Source organism: Scyliorhinus canicula, chromosome 19 (assembly GCF_902713615.1).
Source record: "Scyliorhinus canicula chromosome 19, sScyCan1.1, whole genome shotgun sequence".
Classification (NCBI taxonomy): Eukaryota; Metazoa; Chordata; class Chondrichthyes; order Carcharhiniformes; family Scyliorhinidae; genus Scyliorhinus; species Scyliorhinus canicula.
The window spans coordinates 27,177,144-27,197,445 of record NC_052164.1 but is presented as its reverse complement, the minus strand read 5'-3'; the positions used below and the strand labels follow the sequence as shown (position 1 = coordinate 27,197,445).

General features: G+C 46.7%; 1 protein-coding gene across 3 annotated transcripts in view; it reads right to left on the bottom strand.

The window, feature by feature from the left end:
- Positions 1 to 5,967: 5,967 nt before the first annotated feature.
- Positions 5,968 to 20,302, bottom strand: part of samd14 (sterile alpha motif domain containing 14) — a 243,094-nt gene continuing 228,759 nt past the window's right edge. For all 3 annotated transcript variants that reach the window (XM_038779252.1, XM_038779254.1, XM_038779253.1), the window contains one exon: positions 5,968 to 10,822. In XM_038779252.1, coding sequence (XP_038635180.1) covers positions 10,661 to 10,822 — 162 coding nt within the window. In that variant the 3' untranslated portion in view covers positions 5,968 to 10,660. The remainder of the gene's footprint in view (positions 10,823 to 20,302) is intronic.

Genomic DNA, 20,302 nt, shown 5'->3' with positions numbered 1-20,302 from the left:
AGATCTAATACATTTGCACGCAAAACCCTAGCATCCCTGAAAGAGACTACAGAGTTTGTATACGTAATTCCCAACAGCCATTACAATTGTTTCAGGCTATGAAACTATTAACAGTAGGAATCTTATACTGTAATCAAACAGTGAGAAAGAGAGAGAGAGGAGTTAATCTACACTCATTGGTTATCCAAGTCATGCAGTCAGTAGTTGCACCCTTGTGTTTTTTGTGCAGTACATGTAGCTGCAGAAGTTTTAAGATCAGGCATAAGGTTATCAAATTAAAAACATGGCCAGTCTGAACTGCAGCTTGAACCACTGGGAATTTGAAATTATTTTGCTGTTTTTTTCCTCAAGGGGGGCATTCTTCACAGAAATCCCTGATATCAGCTGTTATGCAACCGACACATTGCAACTTCAGTGTAGATATTAAGGCTATTACTCCAATCATTCATCTCCTTAATTAGAGAGCAATGTCTGCAGAGAAACAATCTAATCGACACAGTGCTCTTAACTTGGACATTGGTAACAATTATTTTAGTCCCACCAAAGACAGGACTGGATTCTCCACAGCCCGATGCTGAAATCGGGGCTGGCGCCAGGGCGGAGAATCCAGTTTGACGCCATAATCAGCCCCGGCACCAGTTTGCCGATTCTCCAGGCACCAAAAATCAGCACCACCGGGGAGTACGCCGCGCCGCCAGGGGGCCATTGCCAGAGGCCCACTCAACAATCCTCCGCTCCCGACCGGCCGAGTTCCCGACGGCGTGGAACTAACCTGCTATTGCCGGCCGGGAAGCTTGCGTGCTCCGCAGCCGCCCTGGTCGTGGGCAGGCAGATCAGAGACAGGGGAGGGAGGCCTTATCGGTGGCCAGGGCATTAATATGCGTGGTTTGAGGGTCGGGCACGCGGACAATCGGGGAGTCTCCTTCTTGGGTCTGGCTCCGCGGTCCGAGTCCGCCATGGAGTCGGCGTGGCCGCTGGAGGCCGCTGCCGTGCACGTGCACATCCTCTGACCTGGAAGTGCGGGGGCCCGTATCTGCAGCAAAAGCTGCGAGATTCACTCCGGGTCCCTGCTAGCCCCTGCAGGGCTGGCAATTCGTTTCACTTTTTGCAGGAATTTCAGGAGTAAAACTCCACCGTTTTGACACTGGCCTGGGGACATAGTGTTAATAATGGAAAATCCTGCCCATGGGCCAGAATTCTCCAGCCATTGCGATTCACTGTTCCCACCTGCAATGCATCCGCACCCACGGGTTTCCCATCGGTGTACGTTGGCATCAATGTGAAATCCCATTCACAAGCGGCGGAAGTAGAGAATTGTGCCACCAAGGAGCGGCGTGCCGCCGAGAAACACGGGTCTGAAGGAATGGAGAATCCAGCCACTTCTGTGTGGATTCTCTCACAGATATTTAAGATTAATAAAAGCATGAACAGCATGCGAGCTGATAGAGATGGAGAGATAGGGGCTGCATCAAAGGGCTGCATCAAGTGGGCTTCGATGTCCACAAACCTTACCTTTCCCAGAGGATAGACTTGTGGGACATGAGGTAAAAAAGAAAAGAAGCTGTTAGATGGATTCCTGAAGCAATAGCTAATAATGTGACTTCATTTTCGTTTTCTATGCCTCTCTGTGGGAACGGGGAGGTTGGTGAATGGGGACAAAACCAGCGAAGGATGGGGTCATAGGTTGGGCAGACACAGACCTTGTGTCCTAGAAACAAAAACATAAATGGGCCAATAGGGGAGCCTGAAAACCTCAGGGAAATGTTTGCCAGACCACAAGGATCAAAGAGACATTTCTATAATTTCACAACCCTGAGCTTTTGTCATAAAGCCTTTACCAACACAAACTGGCATTCAGATTTCAACAGAATACCACCTTCCATTGTTTGAGTACACAGTAACAAATCACATCTTCAAAATCTTCCCATTCAGTGGAAGAAGTACATGTAAAAAGTGCAAATACGTAGGAATGAACAAAAATAGTAAAAAAAAGTTAAACTGAACTGACATAAAAAATGATTTAAAAATAGTAATCTAAGGAATAAGCAGCATTGATTTCATACTCTGCACGTTTGCATAATCACTAGTCGCCAATGAAAGGCTTACAATATACAGCATAAATGACGGCAGAAAGGAAATGGCACTTGATGGTGTTGCATTTTGGTTGCTTTGCTTCTCACCTTAGGGTAGTTTTTTAAGATAGAAATTCAGTTCCAGGGATTGTAACTTGGTGGTCAGGCAATTTGTTTACACTGGGGCTGTGCATTGCCAAAGAGAAAACCGTGAGGCAAAGCTATATATTTCGTACAGGTCCTGGTGGCAAAGCAATGTCAAGGGAAAGGATGGCCAAAATACTGAGGTTTCACAGGTCTCTTTAAAAGGACACACCCACATGGTAGAATCTCCTGAAAGAAATGTTCTACCAGCTTTCAAGATGTGTGCAATAGCGTCACCTATGACAGATTTGTGATATTCCATCATGGCTGTCTGATTCCCAAAGCAAGCTCTAGTCTGCCTAATATAACATAGAACATAGAACATAGAACAGTACAGCACAGAACAGGCCCTTCAGCCCTCAATGTTGTGCCGAGCCATGATCACCCTACTCAAACCCACGTATCCACCCTATACCCGTAACCCAACAACCCCCCCTTAACCTTACTTTTATTAGGACACTACAGGCAATTTAGCATGGTCAATCCACCTAACCCGCACATCTTTGGACATTGGGAGGAAACCGGAGCACCCGGAGGAAACCCACGCACACAGGGGGAGGACGTGCAGACTCCACACAGACAGTTACCCAGCCGGGAATCGAACCTGGGACCCTGGAGCTGTGAAGCATTTATGCTAACCACCATGCTACCCTGCTGCCCCTGCATTAATTAACATAACATTAATTAACATTAATTAATTAATGCATAACATTATCCATATTATTAATCCATATTATTAATCCATAACATTAATTAAACTCAGCCAACTTCATCGCCCACTTTCCCATTGCTGTTAGAAAAGTTCACCTTCAGTCCATCATCACCGGGTGTGTTTTTCCCAAGCTGACTGATCCTCTGGATGTCTTTCAAGGAACATGTGCCATCAGCAGTCTCCCCCCCACCCCTTCATCTCCTGAAGGCGTTGGCTTAGGCTGGGTATGTATTAGTACTTGTTGGCCTTTCAGTGCCCAAGCGATGAAACTTCGGTGAACTTAAGCAATAACTGTCAGCGGGATGGGTATGGTAGGGGCATGCGGGCACACGTTTTAGCCAATCCCATTCTCACCCGATATTGGCACACAGGAATGTTTCAGCAGCAGCGAGCATTTGAAACCAGGAACACCAAGTAGATTTTCTTTCTTGCTCTACAGCAGTGTGGCCAATGATATATCTTCTCCTTTTTTCTGTTTTTGTTTGTTTGTTTATTGTCACGTGTACCGAGGTACAGTGAAAAGTATTTTTCTGTGAGCAGCTCAACAGATCATTAAGTACATGAAAACAAAATAAAAGAAAATATATAATAGGGCAACACAAGGTACACAATGTAACTACATAACACCAGCATCAGGTGAAGCATACAGGAGTGTAGTGTTAATCAGGTCAGCCCATAAGAGGGTCGTTTAGGAGTCTGGTAGCAGCGGGGAAGAAGCTGTTTTTGTGCATGTTCTCAGACTTTTGTATCTCCTGCCCGATGGAAGAAGTTGGAAGAGTGGGTAAGGTGGGTGGGAGGGGTCTTTGATTATGCTGCCCACTTTCCCCAGGCAGCGGGAGGTGCAGATGGAGTCATAGAGTTTACAGTGCAGAAGGAGGTCATTCGGCCCATCGAGTCTGCACCGGCTCTTGGAAAGAGCACCTTACCCAAGGTCAACACCTCCACCCCATCCCCATAACCCAGTAACACCACCCAACACTAAGGGCAATTTTGGACACTATGGGCAATTTATCATGGCCAATCAACCTAACCTCAATGGATGGGAGGCAGCTTTGTGTGATGGGCTGGGCTGCGTTCACGACTCTCTGAAGTTTCTTGCAGTCTTGGGCCGAACAGTTGCCATACCAGCCTGTAATGCAGGGAGATAGGGTGCTTTCCATGGTGCATCTGTAAAAGTTGGTAAGAGTAGCTGTAGCATTTTCTCGACGGGCTATCTTTCCCGAAGGTGCAGGAGGAGCAGGTTGAGGGGTTGGGGGCGCCGATTGAGCTGGAGGAGCTGGTTAAGGGGATCGGGCAGATGCAGTCAGGGAAGGCGCCGGGGCCGGATGGGTTCCCGGTGGAGTTTTATATAAAAAGTTTGTGGACCAAGTGGGCCCCTTGCTGGTGTGGCCACTTAATGAGGCGTGGGAAGGGGGGACTTTGCCCCCGACGATGTCGCGGGCGCTGATTTCTTTAATCTTAAAGAGGGTCAAGGACCCCCAGCAGTGTGGTTCATACAGGCCCATATCTCTCCTTAATGTAGATGCCAAGGTGCTGGCAAAAATCCTGGCCACCAGGATAAAGGACTGTGTGCCAGGGGTTGTACACAAGAACCAGACAGGTTTTGTTAAGGGGGGGGGGGGGGGGGGGGGGGGGTGGTGTTCTTTATTATTGTTTCTATTTTTTCTATGGTTATTTAACTTATTATTGTGTTAATTTAAGTTGTTGTTAATATGTTTTGTTGTTCATTGAGGATGGGCAAATGTTTATGACTGTTATCATTATTGTTATTGTTGGTATTTTATTGCGGTTCGTTGTTGTTATATAAATACTAAATTTTTCAATACAAATTTTTTTTTAAAAAAAAGAGTAGCTGTAGCTGAAGCTGTGATCAGCTAACTCAGCACAAATCTGGAATTGAAATTCCGTGCTGCATCTTATTTGGCAGCACAGGAAAAGCAATGGGGAAATGTTTTGCCACAGATTTCCATTTCCTCAAAAGCAAAGGTGTTTAATTGCCCTTTTTTTAAAATTTTCAGAAGATTTTTTTACATCTTCGCAAGAGTGCCCACAAATTACTACAAAACTGCTAATAACAGCTGTCTGTGTACACATCAGTGAGATTTTCAACTGGGCTATTTAGAATAATAATAATCTTTATTGTCACAAGTAGGCTTACATTAACACTTCAATAAAGTTACTGCGAAAAGCCCCTGGTCGCCACATTCCGGCGCCTGTTCGGGTACACAGGGAGAATTAAGAATATCCAAATGACCCAGCAGTGCGTCTTTCCGGACTTGTAGGTGGAAACCGGAGCACCTGGAGGAAACCCACGCAGACACAGGGAGAACGTGCAGACTCCACACAGACCATGACCCAAGCCGGGAATCGAACCTGGGAACCTGGAGCAGTGAAGCAGCAGTGCTACCCACCCACTGTGCTACCCATTTGAAGCTGTAGCTAGCAAGTGTCCACTGTAAAATATAAAATCCTAATCTTTTCTGCATCTCTAACCACTAGTACGTTACATCTGGCTTAGCACAGTGCTAAATAGCTGGCTTTTCAAGCAGACCATGGCAGGCCAGCAGCGCGGGTTCAATTCCCATAGCAGCCTCCCTGAACAGGCACCGGAATATGACGACTAGTGGCTTTTCACAATAACTTTATTTGAAGCCTACTTGTGACAATAAGCGATTTTCATTTCATTTCCCAGCTCGTTCACAGATGTGTTAAGGACAGTGAGAATCACAGCTAGCACAGCTATGGCATGCTTACTGATGCATATTTTATATTTGTGGTCTGTACTGGTTAATACTACCATCATTAAAATAATAAGATACATATACGCTTAATGCATTGCCGACATTAGTGGTAGATAAATTAGTGCAAAATTGCAAATGTTCACCAAAAATGTAAACTTTTCATTTCCCAGTAAATCTAGTTGCAGGATGGCCGTCAATTCCAGCTCGTTCGGCAACCTTGCTGATGGCGAGAAAGAAAAATGATGAGTCCTTGCCAATGGCAGTGGAGGACAACAGCGTAGCAATTAAAAGCCTGGTGTAATGATCAGCAAGTTTATTTTCAGGCACATAAGAGAGGATCTACAAGTAAGCTGTTGGTACAGGGGTACTTGCAAGCTGGACAAAGGAATCACAAAGGACCAGTCGATTCACACAGCATAGAAAGAACATCCCTGTACAAAGACAAAAATACACAGCAAAAGCTGACTCACTAATGACAACTCTTATCATGCTGCATTATGTTCACAAGTTGCTGTGAATAGTTACAGGCCCTTTGCATGAGGGGATTTGTGATTCCAGAATGAATGATATGATGTTGTCTCTGACTAACTCTTAAAAATACGCCAAAAAATATTTATCAAGTCATAAAATGCTGCAAACTAAGTACTCTTTGGTTCTGCAATCTTCTAAAACTCTCCTCTGAATACTCGGTAAAGTACATTTTCCTAATTAAACTATATTTGCAGATGTTTCATGATAGGCGTCGCCCATATTTTAAAAGATAGAGGATGAACCAACAAACTCTGAAGCTGTGGATATTTTTCAAGATTGCGACTTTTTATACTTGTTCGAAACGTTTGTATGAAACGTTCTTGCTCAAAATGAACAACGACCTAAGGCATCACGAGCTAGAATGGACTGAAACCTGAACCGAACATATTTCTTCTTGGTTGCCATCGACTGAATTAACAAAGCAGCAATAATCTAGATGTGCTGAGAAATTGATTACTGAAGTGATTAATTTGGCATCTACTGACTGAACAATGATTCAGACCCGCGAGAGAAATTAGTTTGCCTTCAATCTTTTGTCTTCCAGTCCACATCGTGGGGGAAATGAGGTAATTCAAAAAAGTGCAAAATACATTTGGTGGGACATTAAAAAAATTCCTATTTAAGATTCCATGAATGTCCTGAAAACCTTCTTTTGTAAATTCAATACTAGAAATTCTGTGATTGTTTTAATGGCCACAGTTTATATTTAACTGTTAAACATGACACATTAGACATGTGTGCTTTTGAGTTAAGCTACATTTCTTGTTACCTTGCAGGTCTCAAAAGGTGTCTGATTCTGCTTTTAGAATACAGATTAGACAGGAGCTAAAATAAAACCAAATTGTTAAACCCACCAATGATTTATCTACATATCCTGTTCAGTATTCTGATTCTACTTATCACAGTCTGACAAAGTTCTGGACTTACATTTTAATGAATCTTCAGATGTGATGCATTGCTTTCATTATTTCACAGCCTCGCATAGTTAATCATGTAGACACCACTTTGCTTAAGAAGAGGTCACTGACCCTTCCATTGTTTCTGCTCAGCACTAATAATTGGCATGCAAGATGTAGAACCAGACTGAAGCAAGTGATTTTTTTTTAGCGTAGGCTGCTGAGGGTTGACAGATAACAGCTTGGAGGTTTTGTGCGGATCGTGAATTAAGCTCCCAAGAAGATCATTTTGCCACTTAACTGACCTCATCTTAAAATCAGTACAAATGTGGTCAATGAAAGTGTTATTTCTATTTAAAATGAATGCTGGAAAAATAAACTTTCTGGGATATCCTACGAGTAACTGAATATGTGACAGTTAATCTGAATGGAAAACAGTTGAAACAATAGAATAGGATAGATAATATAATATTTAGTGACCATAACGTTAATTCCTAATGGGTTCCAACTGTTCACATTATGAGGTACTTCATTTTGCTGCGTACTTTGTGCATCTATGACTCAAAATGCTTCCCCCAACCAAGGATCTATGGCACTCAGAGAGCCAATGTACCTTCCATGCAATAGACTCAATTTGAACGCAATTATGCTATAAATGAGCAGCCCTCTTCATGGTACAGCTGAAACACTAAGGCAGCATTTGAAATGAAACAAAATGAAAATCACTTATTGTCACGAGTAGGCTTCAATGAAGTTACTGTGAAAAGCCCCTAGTCGCCACATTCCGGCGCCTGTCCAGGGAGGCTGGTACGGGAATCGAACCGTGCTTCTGGCCTGCTTGGTCTGCTTTAAAAGCCAGCAATTTAGCCCTGTGAGCCAAACCAGCCCCATAGCCCCATCAGATGCATAGTAAAGGCAGCAGGGAATTTCAACACCATAATGCCTGTAGTATGGCCCTCCCCTTCCAATTCAGGCTAACTTCTATATGTCGGTACTCTTCTTTGGCCTTTGGTGGGACATTGTTGTATCCAGATCGACGTACCCTGGGAAAGACTGGAAGTGCTTAACGGGTAGTCAGCAGCTCTTCCATCCTTACTGGTCTCCAACACTTGGGTCCGACTGTTTTGCACGCTGGGCACCTGCAAGCGCCACTAAAACATTTAAATGAGCCGACGATAGATTAACCTCCCAGGTCAGCGGTATTGGGTGCTGGGTTGAAAGCTCAGCAGTCCTGTGCCCTGAGTCACACTATTGACTCCATTTAACCCTTCGGAGCCAGGCAGCAGCCACCTACATTTGCTCAAATATTTTTTATAATAATAATCTATATTGTCACAAGTCGGCTCAAATTAACACTGCAATGAAGTTACTGTGAAAAGCCCCTAGTCGCCAAATTCCGGCGCCTGTTCGGGTACACAGAGGGAGAATTCAGTATATCCAAATTACTGTCTAGCATGTTAGAAACTATCTGAAACATATAGTCACCATGCAGGCACATGGGCTATCGGTTGTTTACAGTTCCTCAGTATCTTCCCTCAATGTCAGATGACAAAATTCAAAGACTTTGCTGGCATCGCCAGTACCCAAATACGAGTGTCCAATAATTTCTGTAGAATCCCAGTCAACGTGCTATATTCCAATAACCGTGCATCTATGTAAACTCTAAGTCACACATATAAATCCCATAAATGAGCTTTTCACCAGCATATCCCAAAATATATTTTACAAAACAAATATTGCCATCCTCGGATTATATAAAATCAAAAACTGTCATAGATTTGATAACCTACCTAAACCTTACAGGGACTTATACCTGTCAAAATAAGTGCAAATTTCAACCAATTTATTCAAACAAAATCCTTTCCTAAGTGCTTTGACCTATGTGTTGTTGGCAAATTCTGGCTTGTAACGCTGAATTGAAGGTGAAAAATAACACTGCATTTCTCCCTGTGATATATCTCTGCCAGGGGCGGTGTCATTTTGACCCATTTGTGCTTTCGTGCAGCCATGCTATATATTGGCATGTGAGTGAAGCCTTAGTTAAAAATCTGTATTTTACTAGCTGTAGTTCTATCAAAACTGTCTATTCTAATTCCACATTTTCCAAAATGCACAGCAGGGTCAGGAAGCAATGGCCTTGCGGGGCAGAAAACAAATTGTGGGGGGAGGGTTTCTAGATGTCACAAAGAGGTTAAAGGCATGTACAATTTACAATAAGTTGGAGCTACCATTGAAAAGAAATCAGTTGATTTTTCTTTCTTCTCAATAATTCCCTGAATCTACAATCAGAGCCACTATGAAAATATTCAGCAGTTGTCTCTTGCAGGTTTAGTATTGCACAGCGTTCAACAATTCTCTTTAAATCATAACCACGATATTTGGCAGGTCCTGCCAAGTGTCACAGTTTGGATTTAAAACACTGGCTACATTTGCAACACGCAAAACACATCCACGTCACCAATATTTTAGGCGACTTGTCATGTTTTAACTTGTTAAATACAAGCCGGAAATGTGTTTTTTTTAAGGTCACGTAACTGGTGCTCTTATTTATTACACTGGTCTGAACAATGTTCATCACCTCCTAGATCTTTGGATTAATTTCAACCTTTAATCAATGAACTCACTCGAAAGTCCTGAATATTTTGCACAACGACACGCACGGAATGAGATCTTCTGAAAACACAGTTTATCTCCATAATGCTGCATGATGCTCTCCAGGACAGTCTATTACAGGAAGACATTGCTCAATAAATGGCAAGGTACCAAGTGCATCCCATTGTCTAGCTCTTTTTCTTCAGTCCCAATTCACATTACGTACATTCCCACCATACATTTATGCAATGTTCTTCTGCCCTCACAGCACGGTTGCTGGCAAACTCACTCAATCAACTGAGGCCCTCTTTACAATCTAGATTGTGGAAGAATTCTGCTTTAGAGAAAATTGTGCATAAACAGAGGCAATATTTCCAACACAGGCACATTAATCCTCAGTTCTCCCTTGTCCTTCTGATAGCTGCTTTAATCATTAGAATGCATTTTTTTGACAACTAAACGGCAGAACAAAATTTAATTCCTTCCATTTTTAAAGGACATTTTTCATATTCTTCTCCATTTCTGCTACTTTCAAAGTAAACTATGATACAAGTGCCCTCAGAATCACTCCTGTAAGTGACTTCAAAACTGTGGAATATTCTATTTTCAGAAGTTAGGTCTATTTTTTTCAAAAAAACATAGATTATCCTGACTTCCTCTCTGTCTGACCCAGGATGGATTCAGTTACGAGTAAATGCAGCATGGTTTTCTGTGGCAGTCCACTGACTAAGGAAAAGTCTGCCTGCATTGTGAAATATTACTTCTTTTTAATGCGAGAGGTTGCCATTACAGACCTGAACAGTCCGAGTGTGAAGCTGAACGGCACTTCACAAATCCCACAAACAGATCTGATATACAATGTCCAGTTTGATCCATCGACTCCTTGCATTTCTTCTTGTTGCTCGTGTTTTAATCTCTGAAGAACTGGAGACAAATGTTTAGATGTGCTGACACCTGGTTATTCTTCCCAGTTTAACTCTTTTTCTGTAACTGTTCCTGTTCCTTTCTCTTCTGTTTCTCCTTCTGTTTTTCCAGTTTCCCCAAGGCTTTTCTTTCTTTTTCGACTGCTGCATTCATGTCTTTAATTTTCTTTTTTATTGTAGCTCGATCCTGTGAGTTGATGACTCCCAAAGCCTGTGCAGGAAAAACAAAATAATCCTCAACACAAACAGAAAATACCAGGTCACCTCGATGGGGGACGAGCTGCGGCGGGTGGTGGAGGTCAACAGAGGGCTCCAAGAAAGCTCGAAGACTTGGAGAACCGCTCAAGGCGGCACAATTTGAGAATTGTGGACTTGCCCGAAGGGTCAGAGGGCCCAAGGCCAACGCAATACTTCGCAAAGAAGTTGGCGGAGCTGATGGGGGAGGGTGAAAACCCCCCCCGGTACGAACTAGACCGAGCTCATCGGTCATTAAGGCCAAAGCCCAAAGTGAACGAGCCGCCAAGAGCAGTAATTATCTGCTTCCATAAGTTCTGCACGAAGGAGAAGGTATTACGCTGGGCGAAGCAGAAGCGCGAGGTGCTGTGGGATGGTACTGCGGCTCGGATCTACCAGGACTTGACGGTGGAGTTGGCAAAAAGACGAGCGGCGTTTGGGCGAGTGAAGGCGGCATTGTACAAGGGGGTGCGATTTGGTATGGTATACCCGGCGAAGCTGAGGGTAACGTATAACGCCAAAGACTTATTTTGAGTCAGCGGAGGCGGCTGAGGCGTTCGAGAGGGCAGAAGGCTTGGGACAGATGTGAGGATCGGAACTGGAAGAGAGACTGTGGACTGTGTTTGAGCAGTTGGAAAATGTATAAATGTTATAACTTTCTTTTTACTGATGTGTATTGTAATTTGCTTCTCTTTGCATTGTTACAGAGTTCAAGTTAATGGTGGGTGGATTGGCGTTCTGTGTTGCGACGGTTAAATGTTATGTTAGTGAATTGTATGACTTGGACTGTTGGTTTTGTTTTGTTTTTTCTTTCTCTGGGACTGGGTGGAAGGAGACGATATATCTTGGCGGGGGGAGCCACCCACGCCAGCTAACTAAAGTCAGCTAGTGAACGGAGGTGAGGTGAGAGGAGGGCTGCTGACGTCGGAGCCTGGATAGCAGGCTTCAATGGGCCTATGAGGTGAGCAAGAGGAGGGGAAGGGATGGGTGCTAGGAGATGTTGTTTCAGGGGGAAATGTAGGGGGGGCTCTTGGGAAGGGGGGGAAGGAGTTTGATGTTAACACTGGACAGGGATGGGTCAGACTTATGGGGCAGGGCCCGGTGGTATGATGATGGTGGATAAGAAAGGTGGGGGGGGGGGGGGGGGGGGGGGGTGAGGGTCCCCCAGTAAGGATAGTCACGTGGAATGTGAGAGGGCGAGGAAGTCCGGTCAAGAAGTCAAGGGTGCTTGTGCATCATAAAAGTCTGAAAGCCAATGTGGCAATGCTGCAGGAGACTCACTTGATGGTGAAGGACCAGGTGAGACTTTAAAAGGGTTGGGTTAGTCAGCTGTTTCACTCTGGATTTGATGGAAGGGCTCGAGGGGTAGCGGTGTTGGTCAGCAAAAGGGTACGCTTCCAGATGGAGAAGGTGGTGGTAGATCAGGAGGGTAGATATGTGATTGTGACGGGGGGGGGGGGGGGGGGGGGGGGGGGGCGGCGACGGGGGGGGGGGGGGGGGGGGGGGGGCGACGGAGGGGAGGTTAGTGGCGCTGTTAAGTGTATACGGTCCCAATTGGGACAATATGGGATTCGCGAAGAAGGTGTTTGGGACCATTCCCGACTTGGACACACATGAGCTGATTGTGGGGGGGGGGGACTGGAACTTGGTGCAGGAGCCAAGGTTGGACAGATCACGGCCGCGCTCGCTGGTCCCATCGGGGGGGGGGGGGGGGGGGCAAAGGCGCTGGCTGGGCTAATGGTGGAAATGGGAGGGGTGGACCCTTGGAAGTTCCTGCACCCAAGGGAACGGGAGTACTCGTTTTTCTCAGCAGTCCATAAAGTATACTCGCGGATCGACTTTTTTGTGGTGGGAAAGGCTTTGCTGGCTGGGGTCAAGGGGTCGGAATATCGGCAATTGCAGTGTCAGATCATGCTCTGCATTGGGTGGATATGGTACTGGAGAAGGGGGTAGCGCAGAGGCTGGGGTGAAAACTGGATGTGGGGCTTTTGGGGAACTAAGTGTTCTGTGAGAAAATTGAAAAGGTAATTAAGGAATATGTAAGATTCAACTGTATGGGTGAGGTAGAACAAAGAACAAAGAAAATTACAGCACAGGAACAGGCCCTTCGGCCTTCCCAGCCTGCACCGATCCAGATCCTTTATCTAAACCTGTTGCCTATTTTCCAAGGTCTACCTCTCTCTGCTCCCCACTTGTTCATATATCTGTCCAGATGCATCTTAAATGACGCTATCGTACCCGCCTCTACCATCTCCGCTGGCAAAGCGTTCCAGGCACCCACCACCCTCTGCGTAAAAAACTTTCCACGCACATCTCTCTTAAACTTTCCTCCTCTCACCTTGAAATCGTGACCCCTTGTAATTGACACCCCCACTCTTGGAAAAAGCTTGTTGCTATCCACCCTGTCCATACCTCTCATAATTTTGTAGACCTCAACCTCCGTCTTTCCAATGAAAACAATCCTAATCTACTCAACCTTTCTTCATAGCTAGTACCCTCCATACCAGGCAACATCCTGGTGAACCTCCTCTGCACCCTCTCCAAAACATCCACATCCTTCTGGTAATGTGGCAACCAGAACTGCACGCAGTATTCCAAATGTGGCCAAACCAAAGTCCTATACAACTATAACATGACCTGCCGACTCTTGTACTCAATATCCCTTCCGATGAAGGCAAGCATGCTGTATGCCTTCTTGACCACTCTATCGACCTGCGTTGCCACCTTCAGGGTACAATGGACCTGAACTCCCAGGTCTCTCTGTACATCAATTTTCCCCAGGACTCTTCCATTGACCATATAGTCTGCTCTTCAGTTAGATCTTCCAAAATGCATCATCTCGCATTTGCCTGGATTGAACTCCATCTGCCATTTCTCTGCTTAACTCTCCAATCTATCTATATTTTGCTGTATTCTCTGACAGTCCGCCTCGCTATCTGCAACTCCACCAATCTTAGTATCATCTGCAAACTTGCTCATCAGACCACTTATACCTTTGTCCAGATCATTTATGTATATCACAAACAACAGTGGTCCGAGCACGGATCCCTGTGAAACACCACTAGTCACCTTTCTCCATTTTGAGACACTCCCTTTCACCACTACTCTCTGTCTCCTGTTGCCCAGCCAGTTCTTTGTCCATCTAGCTAGTACACCCTGAACCCCATACGACTTCACTTTTTCCATCAACCTGCCATGGGAAACTTTATCAAATGCTTTACTGAAGTCCATGTATATGACATCTACAGCCCTTCCCTCATCAATTAACTTTGTCACTTCCTCAAAGAATTCTATTAGGTTTGTAAGACATGACCTTCCCTGCACAAAACCATGCTGCCTATCACTGATAAGTCTATTTTCTTCCAAATGTGAATATTTCCTATCCCTCAGTATCTTCTCCAACAATTTGCCTACCATTGACGTCACGCTCACAGGTCTATAATTCCCTGGATTATCTCTGCTACCCTTCTTAAACAAAGGGACAGCATTAGCAATTCTCCAGTCCTCCGGGACCTCACCCGTGCTCAAGGATGCTGCAAAGATATCTGTTAAGGCCCCAGCTATTTCGTCCCTCGCTTCCCTCAGTAACCTGGGATAGATCCCATCTGGTCCTGGGGACTTGTCCACCTTAATGCCTTTTAGAATACCCAAAACCTCCCCCTTCCTTATGCCGACATGACCTAGAGTATTTAAACATCCATCCCTAGCCTCAACATCCATCATGTCCCTCTCCTTGTTGAATACCGATACAAAGTACTCATTAAGAAGCTCACTCATTTCCTCTGACTCCACTCATAAATTCCCTCTTTTGTCCTTGAGTGGGCCAATCCTTTCTCTAGTTACCCTCTTGCTCCTTATATATGAATAAAAGGCTTTGGGATTTTCCTTAACCCTGTTAGCCAAAGATATTTCATGACCCCTTTTAGCCCTCTTTATTGCGCATTTGAGATTTGTCCTACTTTCCCGATATTCCTCCAAAGCTTCATCAGTTTTGAGTCGCCTCGATCTTATGTATGCTTCCTTTTTCATTTTAGCTAGTCTCACAATTCCACCGGTCATCCATGGTTCCCTAATCTTGCCATTTCTATCTCTCATTTTCACAGGAACATGTCTGTCCTGCACTCTAATCAACCTTTCCTTAAAAGACTCCCACATTTCAAATGTGGATTTACCCTTAAACAGCTGCTCCCAATCCACATTTCCGAGCTCCTGCCGAATTTTGTTATAGTTGGCCTTTCCCCAATTTAGCACTCTTCCTTTAGGACCACTCTCGTCTTTGTCCATGAGTATTCTAAATCTTATGGAATTGTGATCGCTATTCCCAAAGTAATCGCCGACTGAAATGTTAACCACCTGGCCGGGATCATTCCCCAATACCAGGTCCAGTATGGCCCCTTCCCGAGTTGGACTATTTACATACTGCTCTAAAAAACTCTCCTGGATGCTCCTTACAAATTCTGCTCCATCTACGCCTCCAACACTACACGAGTCCCATTCAATGTTGGGGAAGTTAAAATCTCCCATCACAACCACCCTATTGCTCCTACATTGTTCTATAATCAGTCTACATATTTGTACCTCTACTTCACACTCGCTTTTGGGAGGCCTATAGTAAAGTCCCAACAATGTCACTGCACGTTTCCTATTTCTTAGCTCTATCCATATTGCCTCAGTGCTCGAATCCTCCATCGTGCCCTCCTTAATCACAGCTGTGACCAGTAATGCAACTCCTCCACCCCTTTTACCTCCTTCTCTATCCCTCCTGAAGCATCTAAACCCTGGGATATTTAGTTGCCAGTCTTGCCCATCCCTCAACCAAGTTTCAGTAATACCAATAACATCATATTCCCAGGTACTAATCCAAGCCCTAAGTTCATCTGTCTTATCTGCTGCACTTCTCGCATTAAAACAAATGCACCTCAGACCACCTGTCCCTTTGCGATCATCATCTCTTCCCTGTCTACTCTTCCCCTTAGTCACATTGAGTATATTATCCAGTACCTTACTGGCTGCTTCTTTACTGACCTCTAACTTCCTAATCTGGTTCCCATCCCCCTGCCACATTAGTTTAAAACCTCCCCAACAGCGTCGAAGGCAGTTGTCTGGGAGGCTCGAAAGGCGGTGGTGAGGAGTGAGGTAATTTTGTTTCAGGCCAGGGTGGACAAAGAGGAGAGGCTGGAGCGGCAGAGGGTAATAGATGAGGCATTGGAGTTATGCAGAAGATGGGGACCCAGCGAAGCTGGAAAAGAAGAAGGAACTACAGGCGAGCTTCGACCGACTCCACCAGGAAGGAGGTGCGCCAACTGAGATGAGTAAGGGGTGCAGTTTATGAACATGGAGATAAGTTAGCAGGTCAACTCCGGAGGGAGGCAGTGGCAAGGGAAATTCTTCAGGTGAGGGATAGGACAGGGAAGTTGGTGGTGGTTCCGGAGCTGATTAACAAGGTTTTTGAGGAGTTTTATGAGAGGTTGTACAGATCAGGGCCACCTGGGGGAGACCGTGAGATGCAGGAATTTCTAGATGGGTTGGAGTACACGAGGCTAGGAGAGGGGGACAGGGCTACATTAGAAGGAGCAATAGTGGAGCAGGAGATAAAGGATGCAATTGGGAGGATGCAGCCGGGGAACGTGGCAGGGCCGGATGGGTTTCCGGTGGAATATTTTAAAAATTCAAGGATAAGTTGGCACCCCTGATGGTAGGGATGTTTGAAGAGGTGATAGGGAAGGGAGTGCTGCCACAAACCTTGGGTCAGGCATCGATTTCACTGTTGCTAAAAAAAGATAAGGATCTGATGGAGTGTGGGTTGTATAGGCCCATATCACTTCTGAATGTGGACGCAAAAGTATTGGCGAAGGTACTGGCGGGTAGGCTGGAGGAGTGCCTCCCGAAGGTGATAGGTGAGGATCTGACGGGGTTTATGAAAGGGAGGCAGCTGTTTTCAAACATTAGGAGGGTTTGGAACGTTGTTATGGCACCGGCAGAGGGGAAGGAAACAGAGATGGTTGTGGCATTGGACGCCGAGAAGGCGTTTGACCGGGTAGAATGGGGCTACCTGATGGCAGTTCTGGAGCAGTTTGGGATTGGACCAAGATTTGTGAACTGGGTAAAGCTATTATAGAAGGAGCCGAAGGCGAGTGTCCGCACAAACAACATCAGCTCGAGATACTTCTCTCTCCACCGTGGGACGAGACAGGGATGCCATATGTCCCCCCTTCTGTTTGCACTTGCGATTGAGCCATTGGCCATCGCATTAAGAAGTTCGGGAGCATGGAAAGGAATAGTGCGGGTGGGGAATAAAGCATAGGGTGTCCTTATTTGCCGACGACTTGCTGCTGTACGTGTCGGAACCAATGGATCAATATTGGAGTAACTGTGGGTATTTGGGTCTTTCTCGGGGTACAAACTGAACCTGGACAAGAGTGAGTATTTTGTGGTGTCTCGGCCCGGGGTGGGGGCAGGGGTGAGGGGCTGCCATTCCGTAGGGCAGGGACTCACTTTAGGTAACTGGGGGTGCATGTTGCCCGGGAGTGGGGGAGACTTTGCAAGTACAATATCACGAGTTTGGTGGAGAGAATGAAAGCCGATCTGGCAAGGTGGGATGGTCTCCCTCTGTCACTGGCGGGTTGGTAGGCAGTTAAAATGAATGTGTTGCCGCGATTTCTGTTTATTTTTCAATGCCTACCGATTTTCCTGCCAAAGGCTTTTTTCAGGGAGATTGAGGGAAGGATTACTTCATTCATATGGGGAGGGAAGGTGGCCAGAGTGAGGAAGGTGCTGCTACAGAGGGGAAGGCAGGCAGGGGGTTTGGGTCTCACGAACCTGGTGTACTACTACTGGGCGGCGAATGTGGAGAAGGTGCAGAGCTGGGTCAGAGGGGTTGATTCCCAGTGGGTCAGAATGGAGGAGAGTTTGTGCAGGGGTTCGGGACTGAAAGCACTAGCAACAGCGCCGCTCCCGATAGCCCCGGGGAAATACTCAGGGAGTCCGGTAATAATAGCTTCATTGAAAATCTGGAGGCAGTTTCGCCAACACTTCGGGTTGGGGGCAGGGTCAAGGGAAATGCCGATTCGGGGGAACCACAGATTTGAGCCAGGGAGGTGGATGGAAGTTTTCGGAAATGGGAAGAGAAGGGGATTAAGACGCTAAAATATTTCTTTCTTAAGGGTCGGTTTGCAAGATTGAGGGAGCTGGAAGCGAAGTATGGGCTGGAGCAGGGAGAAATGTTTAGATACATGCAGGTTCACGATTTTGCTCGGAAGGAGATACAGAGCTTCCCGGAGGAACCGGCCTCCACATTGCTGGAGGAGGTGCTGACAAGAAGGGGGCTAGAGAAGGGGGTAGTGTCAGCGGTGCACGGAGCTATTTTGGACAAGGATAAGGCACCACTGGACGGGATCAAAGCAAAGTGGGAGGAAGAGTTGAGAGAGGTTTTCGAGGAGGAGATCTGGTGTGAGGTGCTCTGGAGAGTAAATGCCTCCATCTCATGTGCGAGGTTGGGGCTGATACAGCTGAAGGTGGTATATAGAGCGCACCTCACGAGGGCGAGGATGAGCCGATTCTTTGAAGGAGTAGAAGATGTGTGTGAGCGTTGCGGGGGAGTGGGGGGGGGGGGGGGGGGGGGGGGGTAATCATGTTCCTATGTTTTGGTCCTGTCCAAAGCTAGAGGATTACAGGAAGGAGGTTTTTAGGGTAATTTCCAAGGTGGTGCACGTGGGACTGGCCCAGAGTCCCCTGGAGGCCATATTTGGGGTGTTGGACCAGCCAGGGTTGGAAACGGGTGCGAAGGCAGATATCGTAGCCTTCGCCTTGTTGATCGCCCGAAGGCAGATCCTGCTGGGATGGAGAGCAGCCTCTCCACCCTGTGCCCTGGCGTGGCGGGGGGACCTGTTGGAATATTTGACCCTTGAGAAGGTTAAGTTTGAACTGAGGGGAAGCTCAAAGGCGTTCTACAAGTCATGGGCATTATTTATTATGCACTTTCAAGAACTGGATAACATCAAACATTAGTTGGGGGGATGGGTGGGAGGGTTGGGGGGAGGGGGGCTGTGTATATTGAGGATGACTATGGGTGATCCCTGATTCCTTTTTGTCATTTGTTTATGTAAACATGCGGGCTGAAGTTTGGGGGTTGGTGGAAGGATGGGATCGTTGTTATTGTTATGGGGATTGACATATCTGTTGCTGAGTATTGTTTATTGTTGGTGGGTGTAAATTCGGGAGAAAATGTGAAAAAGGAGGAGAATAAAAATATTTTTTTAAAAACACGAACAGAAAATACTGGACAATCTCAGCAGGTCTGACAGCATCTCGGGTGAGAGAAGGGAGCCAACGTTTCGAGTCTGGATGACTCTTTGCCAAAGCTGGGCCGAACTGGAAATAGGGGCAGATTTATACTGTTGTAGGGGGGCATGGAGCAGTGGGACTGGATAGATTCCAGCATAATTGGTAATTTGCTTTTAAAATAATCGTCAAAGTGGTTGCTGAGATGTCATGATCTTTTAAAATGCTGCCATTCCTGAAATCACCAGTGATAAAAGGAAGCAATTCAGTTATTCCCTCCAGTAATGTAACTCTGCCACCATAGCTTCTAATTGCATTTTTAAACTCTAATCTTGGATGGGATTCTCCCCTACCCGGCGGGGCGGGCCATACTGGCGCCAAGGAGTGGCGTGAACCACTCCAGCGTCGGGCCGCCCGGAAGGTGCGGAGTCCTCCCCACCTTCAGGAGCTTGGCCGGCGCAAGCAGGGTTGGCTTGGCGCTGCGCCAACTGGCACCGAAGAACCTCCGCTGGCTGGCCGAGTTGGCACATGCGCGGGAGCTCCAGCGTGTGCTGGTGTCATCCTACCGCATGCGCAGGGGGTTCGTCTCCGCGCTGGCCATGGCGGAGGTTGACAGCAGCTGGCACGGAGGGAAAGAGTACCCTCACGGCACAGACCCGCCCGCAGATCGGTGGGCCCTCATCGCGGGCCAGGCCACCGTGGGGGCACCCCACGGGGCCAGATCCCCCCCCCCCCCCCGCGCGCCTCTGAGGACTCTGCAGGCCGCCCGCAGAGCCAGGTCCCGCCGGTACGGGCGTAGTTTGATTTACGCCGTCGGGACCGGCCGGAAACGGGCGGCCACTCGGCCCATTGCGGGGCGGAGAATCGCCAGGGAGGGTGCTCCTGCCCCCACCAAAATTGCGGTGCCGGAGAATCCGGCAGCTGGCGTTGGGGCTGCGGGGCCGGATTCACTCCGCCCCCCCCCGGCGATTCTTTGCCCTGGCGGGGGGTTGGAGAATTGCTCCTCAATGTCTGAGGGGCCATGAATGGTGCCGAACATTGTGCTATCATCAGAAAACAAATTTGACCTTCTGTCCGAAGGGGCTGGTTTAGCACAGTGGGCTAAACAGCTGGCTTGTAATGTAGAACCAGGCCAGCAGCGTGGGTTCAATTCCCGTACCAGCCTCCCCGAACAGGT